The sequence below is a fragment of the Tachyglossus aculeatus genome, chromosome 17 (assembly GCF_015852505.1).
Source record: "Tachyglossus aculeatus isolate mTacAcu1 chromosome 17, mTacAcu1.pri, whole genome shotgun sequence".
Taxonomy (NCBI): Eukaryota; Metazoa; Chordata; class Mammalia; order Monotremata; family Tachyglossidae; genus Tachyglossus; species Tachyglossus aculeatus.
In genome coordinates, this window is record NC_052082.1 from 42291383 (window position 1) to 42305492 (window position 14110).

General features: G+C 49.0%; 1 protein-coding gene across 2 annotated transcripts in view; it reads left to right on the top strand.

Annotated features, from left to right (window-relative positions):
* The window catches only part of HNF1B (HNF1 homeobox B), a 90803-nt gene that overhangs the window by 67309 nt on the left and 9384 nt on the right, over nucleotides 1-14110 (top strand). For both annotated transcript variants that reach the window (XM_038759773.1, XM_038759774.1), the window contains exons 7-8: nucleotides 3964-4161; nucleotides 12450-12568. In XM_038759773.1, coding sequence (XP_038615701.1) covers nucleotides 3964-4161; nucleotides 12450-12568 — 317 coding nt within the window. The remainder of the gene's footprint in view (nucleotides 1-3963; nucleotides 4162-12449; nucleotides 12569-14110) is intronic.

The following is a 14110-nucleotide window of genomic DNA, read 5'->3' on the forward strand; positions in this document are numbered from 1 at the left end:
TGTTGCTCAGTGGAAAGAGCGCGGGCTTTGGAGTCAGAGGTCATGGATTCAAATCCTGACTCCACCAACTGTCAGCTGTGTGACTTTGGGCAAGTCACTTCACTTCTCTGGGCCTCAGTTACCTCCTCTGGAAAATGGGGATGAAGACTGTAAGCCCCATGTGGGACAATCTGATCACCTTGTAACCTCCCCAGCACTTAGAACAGTGCTTTGCACATAGTAAGCGCTTAACAAATGCCATTATTATTATTATTATTATTATTCTCTGGGCCTCAGTTACCTCATCTGTAAAATGGAGATGAAGACTGTGAGCCCCCCGTGGGACAATCTGATCACCTTGTAACCTCCCCAGCACTTAGAACAGTGCTTTGCACATAGTAAGCGCTTAATAAATGCTATCCAAAAAAAAAAAAGCACTGGGGTGGATACAACCAAATTGGGCTGGACCCATTCCCAGTCCCGTTTGAGCCTCAACATTTCAATGCCCATTTTCCAGATGAGGTCACTGAGGCCCAGAGAAGTTAAGCAGCTTGCCCCAGGTTTCGCGGCGACATAACAGTAATAATAAAAAATGATGGTATTTGTTAAGCGCTTACTATGTCCTAGGCACTGTACTAAGCACTGGGGTGGAGAAGCAACGTGGCTCAGTGGAAAGAGTGCGGGCTTTGGAGTCAGAGGTCATGGGTTCAAATCCCGGCTCCGCCAACTGTCAGCTGTGTGACTTTGGGCAAGTCACTTCACTTCTCTGGGCCTCAGTTACCTCATCTGTAAAATGGGGATGAAGACTGTGAGCCCTCCGTGGGACAACCTGATCACCTTGTAACCTCCCCAGCACTCCCTCCCTTCAAGGCCCTACTGAGAGCTCACCTCCTCCAGGAGGCCTTCCCAGACTGAGCCCCTTCCCTCCTCTCCCCCTCGTCCCCCTCTCCATCCCCCCGTCTTACCTCCTTCCCTTCCCCACAGCACCTGTATACGTGTATATATGTTTGTACGTATTTATTACTCTATTTATTTATTTATTTGACTTGTACATATCTATTCTATTTATTTTATTTTGTTAGTATGTTTGGTTTTGTTCTCTGTCTCCCCCTTTTAGACTGTGAGCCCACTGAAGGGCAGGGACTGTCTCTATACGTTGCCAATTTGCACTTCCCAAGCGCTTAGTACAGTGCTCTGCACACAGTAAGCGCTCAATAAATACGATTGATGATGATTGATGATAGTAAGCGCTTAATAAATGTTATCAAAAAAAAAAAGCGCTGGGGTGGTTACAGCCAAATTGGGCTGGACCCATTCCCGGTCCCGTTTGAGCCTCAACATTTCAATCCCCATTTTCCAGCTGAGGCCACTGAGGCCCAGAGAAGTTAAGCAGCTTGCCCCGGGTTTCACGGCGACATAACAGTAATAATAAAAATGATGGTATTTGTTAAGCGCTTATTATATCCCAGGCACTGTACTAAGTGCTGGGGTGGAGAAGCAGCGTGGCTCAGTGGAAAGAGCGCGGGCTTTGGAGTCAGAGGTCATGGGTTCAAATCCCGCATCTGCCAATTGTCAGCTGTGTGACTTTGGGCAAGTCACTTCACTTCTCTGGGCCTCAGTTACCTCCTCTGTAAAATGGGGATGAAGACTGTAAGCCCCATGTGGGACAATCTGATCACCTAGTATCCTCCCCAGCGCTTAGAACAGTGCTTTGCACATAGTAAGCGCTTAACAAATGCCATTATTATTATTATTATTCTCTGGGCCTCAGTTACCTCATCTGTAAAATGGGGATGAAGACTGTGAGCCCCCCGTGGGACAACCTGATCACCTTGTAACCTCCCCAGCACTTAGAACAGTGCTTTGCACATAGTAAGCACTTAATAAATGCTATCCAAAAAAAAAAAAGCGCTGGGGTGGATACAACCAAATTGGGCTGGACCCATTCCCGGTCCCGTTTGAGCCTCAACATTTCAATCCCCATTTTCCAGCTGAGGTCACTGAGGCCCAGAGAAGTTAAGCAGCTTGCCCCAGGTTTCACGGCGACATAACAGTAATAATAAAAATGATGGTATTTGTTATGCGCTTACTATGTCCCAGGCACTGTACTAAGCGCTGGGGTGGAGAAGCAACGTGGCTCAATGGAAAGAGCGCGGGCTTTGGAGTCAGAGGTCATGGGTTCAAATCCCGGCTCCGCCAACTGTCAGCTGTGTGACTTTGGGCAAGTCACTTCACTTCTCTGGGCCTCAGTTACCTCATCTGTAAAATGGGGATGAAGACTGTGAGCTCTCCGTGGGACAACCTGATCACCTTGTAACCTCCCCAGCACTTCCTCCCTTCAAGGCCCTACTGAGAGCTCACCTCCTCCAGGAGGCCTTCCCAGACTGAGCCCCTTCCCTCCTCTCCCCCTCGTCCCCCTCTCCATCCCCCCATCTTACCTCCTTCCCTTCCCCACAGCACCTGTATATATGTATATATGTTTCTACATATTTATTACTCTATTTATTTTACTTGTGCATATCTAGTCTATTTATTTTATTCTGTAAGTATGTTTGGTTTTGTTCTCTGTCTCCCCCTTTTAGACTGTGAGCCCACTGTTGGGCAGGGACTGTCTCTATATGTTGCCAATTTGTACTTCCCGAGCGCTTAGTACAGTGCTCTGCACACAGTAAGCGCTCAATAAATATGATTGATGATGACTGATGATAGTAAGCGCTTAACAAATGCTATCAAAAAAAAAAAAAAGCGCTGGGATGGATACAACCAAATTGGGGTGGGCCCATTCCCGGTCCGGTTGGAGCCTCGACATTTCAATCCCCATTTTCCAGCTGAGGTCACTGAGGCCCAGAGAAGTTAGGCAGCTTGCCCCAGGTTTCACGGCGACATAACAGTAATAATAAAAATGATGGTATTTGTTAAGCGCTTATTATGTCCCAGGCACTGTACTAAGCGCTGGGGTGGAGAAGCAGCGTGGCTCAGTGGAAAGAGTGCGGGCTTTGGAGTCAGAGGTCATGGGTTCAAATCCCGGCTCCGCCAACTGTCAGCTGTGTGACTTTGGGCAAGTCACTTCACTTCTCTGGGCCTCAGTTACCTCCTCTGTAAAATGGGGATGAAGACTGTGAGCCCCCCGTGGGACAACCTGATCACCTTGTAACCTCCCCAGCACTTCCTCCCTTCAAGGCCCTACTGAGAGCTCACCTCCTCCAGGAGGCCTTCCCAGACTGAGCCCCTTCCCTCCTCTCCCCCTCGTCCCCCTCTCCATCCCCCCATCTTACCTCCTTCCCTTCCCCACAGCACCTGTATATATGTATATATGTTTCTACATATTTATTACTCTATCTATTTTACTTGTGCATATCTATTCTATTTATTTTATTCTGTAAGTATGTTTGGTTTTGTTCTCCATCTCCCCCTTTTAGACTGTGAGCCCACTGTTGGGCAGGGACTGTCTCTATATGTTGCCAATTTGTACTTCCCGAGCGCTTAGTACAGTGCTCTGCACACAGTAAGCGCTCAATAAATATGATTGATGATGACTGATGATAGTAAGCGCTTAACAAATGCTATCAAAAAAAAAAAAAAGCGCTGGGGTGGATACAACCAAATTGGGGTGGGCCCATTCCCGGTCCGGTTGGAGCCTCGACATTTCAATCCCCATTTTCCAGGTGAGGTCGCTGAGGCCCAGAGAAGTTAAGCAGCTTGCCCCAGGTTTCACGGCGACATAACAGTAATAATAAAAATGATGGTATTTGTTAAGCGCTTACTATGTCCCAGGCACTGTACTAAGCGCTGGGGTGGATACGACCAAATTGGGCTGGGCCCATTCCCGGTCCGGTTGGAGCCTGGACATTTCAATCCCCATTTTCCAGGTGAGGTGTCTGAGGCCCAGAGGACTAGCCCGAGGTCACAGGGCGGGCCCGCGGCGGAGCCGGGATTGGAACCCCGAGCCCCTGGGCCAAGCCGCTCTCCCTGTTGCTCCTGCAGGTCTCAACGGCTCCCAGGGCCAGAGCGTCCCCGTCATCAACAGCGTGGCCGGCGGCCTGGCGGCCTTGCAGTCGGTCCAGTTTCCGCCCCAACAGCTGCACAGCCCCCAGCAGCAGCCGCTCATGCAGCAGTCCCCCGGGAACCACATGGCCCAGCAACCCTTCATGGCCGCCGTCACCCAGCTCCAGAACTCCCACAGTAAGGAGCCCCCACCCCGGGCCGAGGGGCGCGGACGGACGGGCGGACGGGCGGGCGGGCAGGGGCGGCCCGCCGACCGCCGCTCCCCATTCCCAACACGAAGGAACGAGGAGGCCGAGCGGGCACAGCGCGGGCTCGGACGTCGAAGACAAATCCCGCTTCCCTTGGACCGGGATTAGAACCCGCCGTCTCCGACCCTGGGCCCGTGCTCATAATAATAATAATAATAATGTTGGTATTTGTTAAGCGCTTACTATCTGCAAAGCACTGTTCTAAGCACTGGGGGGAACCCAAGGATATGAGGTTGTCCCATGTGGGGCTCACAGTCTTCATCCCCATTTTACAGATGAGGGAACTGAGGCACAGAGGAAGTGAAGTGACTTGCCCAAGGTCACACAGCAGATATATGGGGGAGGTGGGATCCCCCTAGGCCATGCTGCTTCTATCTTATATAATAACCATCATCATCATCAGTCGTATTTGCAGAGCGCTTACTTTTCATTCACTCGTTCAGCCGTGTTGATTGAGCGCTTACTGTGTGCAGAGCACTGGGCTGAGCGCTTGGGAAGTCCAAGTTGGCAACATAGAGAGACGGTCCCTACCCAATAGTGGGCTCACAGTCTAGAATCAATCAATCAATCAGTCGTATTTATTGAGCGCTTACTATGTGCCGAGCACTGTTCTAAGCGCTGGGGGGAACCCAAGGATATGAGGTTGTCCCATGTGGGGCTCACAGTCTTAATCCCCATTTTACAGATGAGGGAACTGAGGCACAGGGAAGTGAAGTGACTTGCCCAAGATCACACAGCAGATATATGGGGGAGGTGGGATCCCCCTAGGCCATGCTGCTTCTATCTTATATAATAACCATCATCATCATCATCAATCGTATTTGCAGAGCGCTTACTTTTCATTCATTCGTTCAGCCGTGTTTATTGAGCGCTTACTGTGTGCAGAGCACTGGGCTGAGCGCTTGGGAAGTCCAAGTTGGCAACATAGACGGTCCCTACCCAATAGTGGGCTCACAGTCTAGAATCAATCAATCAATCAATCGTATTTATTGAGCGCTTACTATATGCCGAGCACTGTTCTAAGCGCTGGGGGGAACCCAAGGATATGAGGTTGTCCCATGTGGGGCTCACAGTCTTCATCCCCATTTTACAGATGAGGGAACTGAGGCACAGAGGAAGTGAAGTGACTTGCCCAAGGTCACACAGCAGATATATGGGGGAGGTGGGATCCCCCTAGGCCATGCTGCTTCTATCTTATATAATAACCATCATCATCATCATCAATCGTATTTGCAGAGCGCTTACTTTTCATTCATTCGTTCAGTCGTGTTTATTGAGCGCTTACTGTGTGCAGAGCACTGGGCTGAGCGCTTGGGAAGTCCAAGTTGGCAACATAGAGAGCCGGTCCCTACCCAATAGTGGGCTCACAGTCTAGAATCAATCAATCAATCAATCAATCGTATTTATTGAGCGCTTACTATATGCCGAGCACTGTACTAAGCGCTTGGGAAGTACAAATTGGCAACACATAGAGACGCTCCCTACCCAACAGTGGGCTCACAGTTTAAAAGGGGGAGACAGAGAACAGAACCAAACATACCAACAAAATAAAATAAATAGGATAGAAATGTACAAGGAAAATAAATAAATAAATAAATAGAGTAATAAATATGTACAACCATATATACATATATACAGGTGCTGTGGGGAAGGGAAGGAGGTAAGACGGGGGGGATGGAGAGGGGGACGAGGGGGAGAGGAAAGAAGGAGCTCAGTCTGGGAAGGCCTCCTGGAGGAGGTGAGGAGAAGGGGGAGACAGAGAACAAAACATATTAACAAAATAAAATCAGTAGAATAAATATGTACAAGGAAAATAGAGTAATAAATACGTACAAACATATATAAATATATACAGGTGCTGTGGGGAAGGGAAGGAGGTAAGGCGGGGAGGGGGGGGATGAAGAGGGGGAGGAAGAGGGCTCCCTTTTTTAGATTTTCAAAGGAGCCCCAAATTGCCAGGCCTGGCTTCATTTTGCCACACCTGATGACTGACAGTTCAGCCAGGGAAATGCTGACATGGACAGTCCCTGGGAAAGGAAACTGAACATCCCTTCTCCCCGAAGCAAAATTTTCCAAATCACCGTTTCAATATAATGATTTGCTGATGTGGACACCAAAAACAGCTTTTTTGAGTTCAATATTAGTTTCGGGACAGGGGTCGCATCTGCTCCGATGACCTTGTATCTGTCCCGGTGCTTACCAGTAGTAATACTAATATTATGGTATTTAAATATTGCCAGGTACTGTACTGGAGCGCTGGGATAGATACAGTGTAAGTGGCACTTACTATGTGCAGAGCACTGTACTAAGCGCTTGGGAAGTACAAATTGGCAACATATACAGTCCCTACCCAACAGTGGGCTCACAGTCTAAAAGGGTCTATAATAATAATGATGATGGTATTTGTTAAGCGCTTAACTATGTGCCAGGCACTGTACTAAGCGCTTAGATCTATCTATCTTGTAGCTGTGTCTGGACCTGATTATCTTCCCTGTCTGTCTCCCCCTTCTAGACTGTGAGCCCGCTGTTGGGTAGGGACTGTCTCTCGATGTTGCCACTTTGCTTCTCTGGGCCTCAGTTCCCTCATCTGGAAAATGGGGATTAAGACTGGGAGCCCCCCGCCTTTTCCTCTGCTCCTCCTCCCCTCCTCATCACCCCCACTCCCTCCCTCTGCTCTGCCCACCCCCACAGCACTTGTGTATATTTGTACACATTTATCATCAATCGTATTTATTGAGCGCTTACTATGTGCAGAGCACTGTACTAAGCGCTTGGGAAGTACAGTAGAGTATTACTCTATCTTAATAATAATAATAATGATGACATTTATTAAGCGCTTACTATGTGCAAAGCACTGTTCTAAGCACTGGGGAGGATGCAAAGTGATTAGGTTGTCCCACGTGGGGCTCACAGACTTAATCCCCATTTTACAGATGAGGGAACTGAGGCACAGAGAAGTCAAGTAACTTGCCCAAAGTCACACAGCTGACAAGTGGCAGAGCCAGGATTTGAACCCATGACCTCTGACTCCAAAGCCCGGGCTCTTTCCACTGAGCCACGCTGCTTCTCTTATTATCTTATTAATGATGTGTATATATCTATAATTCTGTTTATCTGTTTGGATGGCATTGACGCCTATCTACTTGTTTTGTTGTCTGTCTCCCCCTTCTAATAATAACAATAATAATAATGATGGCATTTGTTAAGCGCTTACCTTGTGCGAAAGCACTGTACTAAGCGCTGGGGGGATACAAGGTGATCAGGTTGTCCCATGTGGGGCTCACAGTCTTAACCCTCATTTTACAGATGAGGTAACTGAGGCACAGAGAAGCAGCGTGGCTCAGTGGAAAGAGCACGGGCTTTGTAGTCAGAGGTCATGGGTTCAAATCCCAGCTCCGCCAATTGTCAGCCGTGTGACTTTGGGCAAGTCACTTAACTTCTCTGGGCCTCAGTTACCTCATCTGGAAAATGGGGATTAAGACTGCGAGCCCTCCGTGGGACAACCTGATCACCTTGTAACCTCCCTAGCGCTTAGAACAGTGCTTTGCACATAGTAAGCGCTTAATAAATGCCAACATTAAGTGGCTTGCCCAAGGTCACACAGCTAAGTGGCGGAGCCGGAATTTGAACCCATGACCTCTGACTCCCAAGCCCGTGCTCTTTCCACTGAGCCACGATGCTTCTCTAGACTGTGAACCCATTGTAGGGTGGGGATTGTCTCTATCTGTTGCCGAATTGTACTTTCCAAGCATTTAGTACAGTGCTCTGCACACAGTAGGCGCTCAATAAATACGATTGTATGAATGAGTGACAGGGACTGTGTCCAACCTTGTAATAAAAATAAATGATGGTATTTGTTAAGCGCTTACCATGTGCCAAGCGCTGTTCTAAGCACTGGGGCAGATGCAAGGCAATCAGGTTGGACACAGCCCCAAAGGGAGCTCACAGTCTTAATCCCCATTTTACAGTTGAGGTAACTGAGGCACAGAGAAGTTAGGTGACTTGCCCATGGTCACACAGCAGACAAGTGGCAGACCAGGATTAGAACCCACAATCTCCAACCCCAGGCCCGTGCTTATTCCGCTAGGCCATGCTGCTTCTATCTTATATAATAATAATAATAATAATGATGATGGTATTTGTTAAGCGCTTAACTATGTGCCAGGCACTGTACTAAGCGCTTAGATCTATCTATCTCGTATCTGTGTCTGGACCTGATTATCTTCTCTGTCTGTCTCCCCCTTCTAGACTGTGAGCCCGCTGTTGGGTAGGGACCGTCTCTATATGTTGCCGACTTGTACTTCCCAAGCGCTTAGTACAGTGCTCTGCACACAGTAAGCGCTCAATAAATACGACTGAATGAATGAATGAATCGTCTATCAGTTCCAGCGCTTAGTACAGTGGTGGACCCATAGTAACCGCTTCCTTAACAAATCCCGTCATGCTGATGATGATAAGATCAGTAACTGATCCCTGCAGTAGCTGGGATAAATCGATGGGATTTATGGAGTGCTTACTGTGCGCAAAGCACTGTACTAAGCACTTGGGACAGTACGGTCTAGTTCACAGCCCCTGCCCCTGCAGGTTACAGTCTAGAGGAGGAGCGTATAATAATAACAATAATTGTGGTATTTGCTAAGCATTTAGTATAGATGAGCAGCGTAGCTCGGTGGAAAGAGCCCGGGCTTTGGAGTCAGAGGTCATGGGTTCCAATCCCGGCTCCGCCAACTGTCAGCTGTGTGACTTTGGGCAAGTCGCTTCTCTGGGCCTCAGTTCCCTCATCTGTAAAATGGGGATTAAAACTGTGAGCCCCCTGTGGGATGACCTGATCACCTTGTAACCTCCCCAGCGCTTCGAACAGTGCTTTGCACATAGTAAGCGCTTAACAAATACCATCATCATTATTATTATATGCCAGGCAACTGAACTAAGCACGGGGTATGTTTGGTTTTGTTCTCCGTCTCCCCCTTTTAGACTGTGAGCCCACTGTTGGGTCGGGACCGTCTCTATATGTTGCCAACTTGGACTTCCCAAGCGCTTAGTCCAGTGCTTTGCACACCGTAAGCGCTCAATAAATACGATTGATTGATTGATTAGATACAAATCTGTCAGGTTGGACGCAGTCCCTGTCCCACGTGGGGCTCATGGTCGCAATCCCCATTTTGCAGATGAGGCCCAGAGAAGTAAAGTGACTTACCCAAGGTCACACGGCGGACAAGTGGTGAAGCCGGGATTGGAACCCCTGACCTTCCGCTTCCCCGACCCGCTCTCTCTCCGCGCCACCGTGCTGCTTCTCGGGTGCTCCTTCTCTCCCATCTGGTGGTGGTGCTTCATTCCTGCTCCCTAAGCGCTTAGTACAGTGCTCTGCACATAGTAAGCGCTCAATAAATACGATTGATTGATGATTAATATGATTATATTTACGGTATTTATGAAGCGCTTGATGGATTGCTCGCTCATCAGGGCTGAGGGAGCAAATCGGAGGTAGCTGAATCAGTCAGTCGATGGGATTTATGGAGCGCCGACTGTGTGCAGTCCACTGTACTAAGCGTTTGGGAGAGTACAGTCCAGTTACAGGGTACGGTCTAGAGAAGGAGGTTCCAATATTAATAATAACTATGGTATTTGTTAAGCAGCCCCCCTAGACCGTCGGCTCCGAAGCCCGCGGAGGCTCATCATCATCATCATCAATCGTGTTTATTGAGCGCTTCCTATGTGCAGAGCACTGTACTAAGCGCTTGGGAAGTACAAATTGGCAACGTACAGAGACGGTCCCTCCCCAGCAGCGGGCTCACAGTCTAAAAGGGGGAGACAGAGAACAAAACCAAACATACTAACAAAATAAAATAAATAGAATAGATATGGACAAGTAAAATAAAGAAATAAATAGGTTTGCTAGCCCGCTCCCGGGGACCCAGAGAATCTCACATTCCAATCGCATACCCGTGGGTTTTAGCAATCTGCCCTAGCCCGCGTCTGAGCACGAAACCTCCTATGCCCCGGTGGTTTCCCCCCAGCCTCCGGCGGCCGGTAACACCACTGTCTCACATTCCCCGCTCCCTCCAGCCGCCCGTGACCACCTGACGGAGCGCGTACTGAGCCCCTCTGGGACCTGGGTGGGAAATTCCCACCCGGGACCACCCGGACGAGGTGGGCGGCTCCGTCGGAGAAACGGCGTGGATCAACGGGACTCGGAAGGCCGTGGGTCCTAATCCAGGCTCCGCCACGTGTCTCCTGGGTGACCGGTCGCTTCGCTTCTCTGGGCCTCGGTGACCTCATCTGGGAAGTGGGGATGAAGAGCGTGAGCCCCGTGTGGGACAGGGACTGTGTCCGACCCAACTTGAATCTACCTTAGAGCTTAGAACAGTTGGTTGGCACGGAGTAAGCGCTTAACGAGCACCGTGGCTCAGTGGAAAGAGCCCGGGCTTTGCAGTCAGAGGTCATGGGTTCAAATCCCGGCTCCACCAATTGTCGGCTGTGTGACTTTGGGCAAGTCACTTCACTTCTCTGGGCCTCAGTTACTTCATCTCTAAAATAGGGATTAAAACTGTGAACCCCCTGTGGGACAACCTGATTGCCTTGTAACCTCCCCGGCGCTTAGAACAGTGCTTTGCATATAGTAAGCACTTAATAAATGCCATTATAATTATTATTATTACCATAATTATGATTATAGCCCTTGCTCTGCAGACTTCCTCCATCTCTTCCCTTTCCCCTCCTCTCTGGGGTTCCTTGGTGGGTCTGTGATCCCCTGGTTTGTTCCAGGGCAAGTCCATTTGGGGGATTGGGGCGCCTGACGGAGGAGGTAGAAGCCCGGTGTGGGCAGGGATTGCCTCTCTTGCCGAACTGTACAGCGCTTAGTACAGTGCTCTGCACACAGTAATGAATCTCCTCTTCCCCCAGGCTCTGATCTGCTGTTTGATCCGAGCCACCTCAGGGAGGAACAACCCCTAGTCTCTATTTTGGTTTTTGAGGGGTTTTGTTTTATGGCACTTGTTAAGCACTTGCTGTGTGCCAGGAACCAAACTAAACGCTGAAGGAGATACCGGCTAGTCAGATGGGACTCAGTCCCTAGCCCATGTGCGGAGAAGTCATAGGGAAGATGATTTAATCCCCAGTTTACAGTTTATTATCATTATTATTATTGTATTTCATTCATTCAAGCATATTTATTGAGCGCTTACTGTGTGCAGAGCACACTTGGGAAGTACAAGTTGGCAACATAGAGAGACGGTCCCTACCCAACAGTGGGCTCACAGTCTAGAAGGGGGAGACAGACAACAAAACAGAACATATTAACACAATAAAATAAATAGAATAAATATGTACAAGTAAAATAAATAGAGTAATAAATACGTACAAACATATATACATATATACAGGTTCTGTGGAGAGGGGAAGGAGGGGGAGAGGAAGGAGGGGGCTTTAATCAAGTATTTAGGTATTTAATCAAGTGCTTACTATGTGCCAGGCACTGGGGTAGATGCAAGGTGGGCAAGTCACTTCTCTGTGCCTCAGTTACCTCATCTGTAAAATGGGGATTGAAACTGTGAGCCCCGTGTGGGACAAGGGACTGTGTCCAACCTGATTTCTTGGTATCCACCTCAGTGCTTAGGAAAGTGAGTGCCTGGCACATAGTAAGCACTTTAACAGATACTATTATTATTATTATCATTAATCAGCTTGGACCCAGCCCCTGTCCCATGTGGGGCGCCCAATCTAAATCGAAGGAAGAGGTTTTAATTCCCATTTAATAATAATAATAATGGCATTTGTTAAGTGCTATGTGCAAAGCACTGTTCTAAGCGCTGGGAAGAATACAAGGTGATCCAGATTTGCAGATTTTTGTTTTACTATTACTATCGTCATCATCTTTATTATATTTAAGTGTTTACTGTGTGCCAGGCACCGTACTAAGTGCTGGAGCGGATAGAAGATAATCAGGTTGGACACAATCCCTGTTCCCCTGGGGTTCCCGATCTGAATCGGAGGGGAGGAGGATTTAATCCCCGTTTTACAGACGAGGAAACAGAGGCACAGAGAAATTAAATGACTTGCCTTAGGTTGCACAGCAGGCAGGCGGCAGAGCCGGGATTAGAACCCAGGTCCTCTGACTCCAGGCCCGTGCTCTACCCACTGAGCCACGCTGCTTCCCTCGTCCGCTCCGTAACGGGACGCACTCGCCGCTGACCCGATCATTGCTTTCTGTCTTCCCAGTGTACGCGCACAAGCAGGAGCCCCCCCAGTATTCCCACGCTTCCCGATTTCCCTCCGCCATGGTGGTCACAGACACCAGCAGTATCGGCACACTCACTAACATGTCTTCCAGTAAACAGGTAAGAGGCGGGCCTGTCCGGGGAATACGGGCGTCTGGGCGCTGGGGCGGCCTGTGTGTTGTTGGGGTTTTTTTATGTATTTGTTAAGCGCTCAAAAAGAATAATAATAATGTTATTCGTTAAGCACTTACTATGTGCTAAGCGCTGGGGTAGATACAAGGTAATCAGGTGGTCCCATGTTGGGCTCACAGTCTTAATCATTCATTCATTCAATAGTATGTATTGAGCATTTCTGGTTGCAGAGCACTGTACTAAGCTTGGGAAGTACAGTTCAGCAACCAATAGAGACAATCCCTGCCCGCATCGGGCTCACAATCTCCGTTTGACAGATGGGGTAACAGGCACAGAGAAGTTAAGTGGATTGCCCAAGGTCCCACAGCAGACAAGTGGCGGAGCCGGGATTAGAACCCACGTCCTCTGACTCCCAAGTGTGAGCTCTTTCCACCAAGCCACGCTGTGCTTATTAAGTGCCAGGCACTTGTTCTAAGTGCTGGGGGTGGATGCAAGGTCATCGGGTTCAAATCCCGGCTCTGCCAGTTGTCAGCTGTGTGACTTTGGGCAAGTCACTTCACTTCTCTGTGCCTCAGTTACCTCATCTGTAAAATGGGGATGAAGACTGTGAGCGCCCCCGTGGAACAACCTGATCACCTTGTAACCTCCCCAGCACTTAGAACTGTGCTTTGCACATAGTTAGCGCTTAATAAATGCCATTATTATTTATTATTATTATTATCGGGCCGGACACAGTCCACGTCCCGCATGGGGCTCACAGTCTTTAACCCCATTTTCCAGGTGAAGGAACTGAGTTCAGAGAAGTGAAATGACTTACCCAAGGTCACGCAGCAGATAAGTGGCGGAGCCGGGATTAGAACCCAGGTCCTTAACATCCTGGGGTATAGGAGGAAGCCCAGGAAGTGTCTGGGGGCTGATCATTCCCCCATCTCTTCACCATCACGGCTCCTTGGGAATCTCCGAGCTACTGTAGACATGTTGGTCTTCAAGAATTAGGCAGCTTGAAGTTGCTGCATTCATTCATTCAATCGTATTTACTGGGCGCTTACTGTGTGCAAAGCACTGTACTGAGTGCTTGGGAAAGTACAGTATAACAACAGACACGTTCCTGCCCACAAAGAGCTCACGGTCTACAGCAGAAGCTTAGCAGGCTTTGGGAAGTGGACAGTGGAGGCCTTAATAGACCCCACTTGTCGGGGGCTCACGTACAGCAGATCTTGGGGACCCCCAACTCCCTCCAACTAGCCTCCCATGACACTCCTTTGCTGCGGTCTGGGCATTCCACATTCACTGGGGAAATGAACATGAGAAAATGCACCAGAAGATGATTATTCAAACCGCTCCTTGGAATAACGAACTAAAACTCGGCCTCGGCTACCTCGCAGAGGTTCTTGGCGCAGTTTGGGATGGTTACCTGGACGGGGGGGGTCTGTGACCCCAGTCCAGTGAACCAGTCTCCAAGACGCCCGTGAACGGTACATGTACAGTGTGATATCCAGTGGCCACCATCTTGCTCAAATCCGCTTCGTT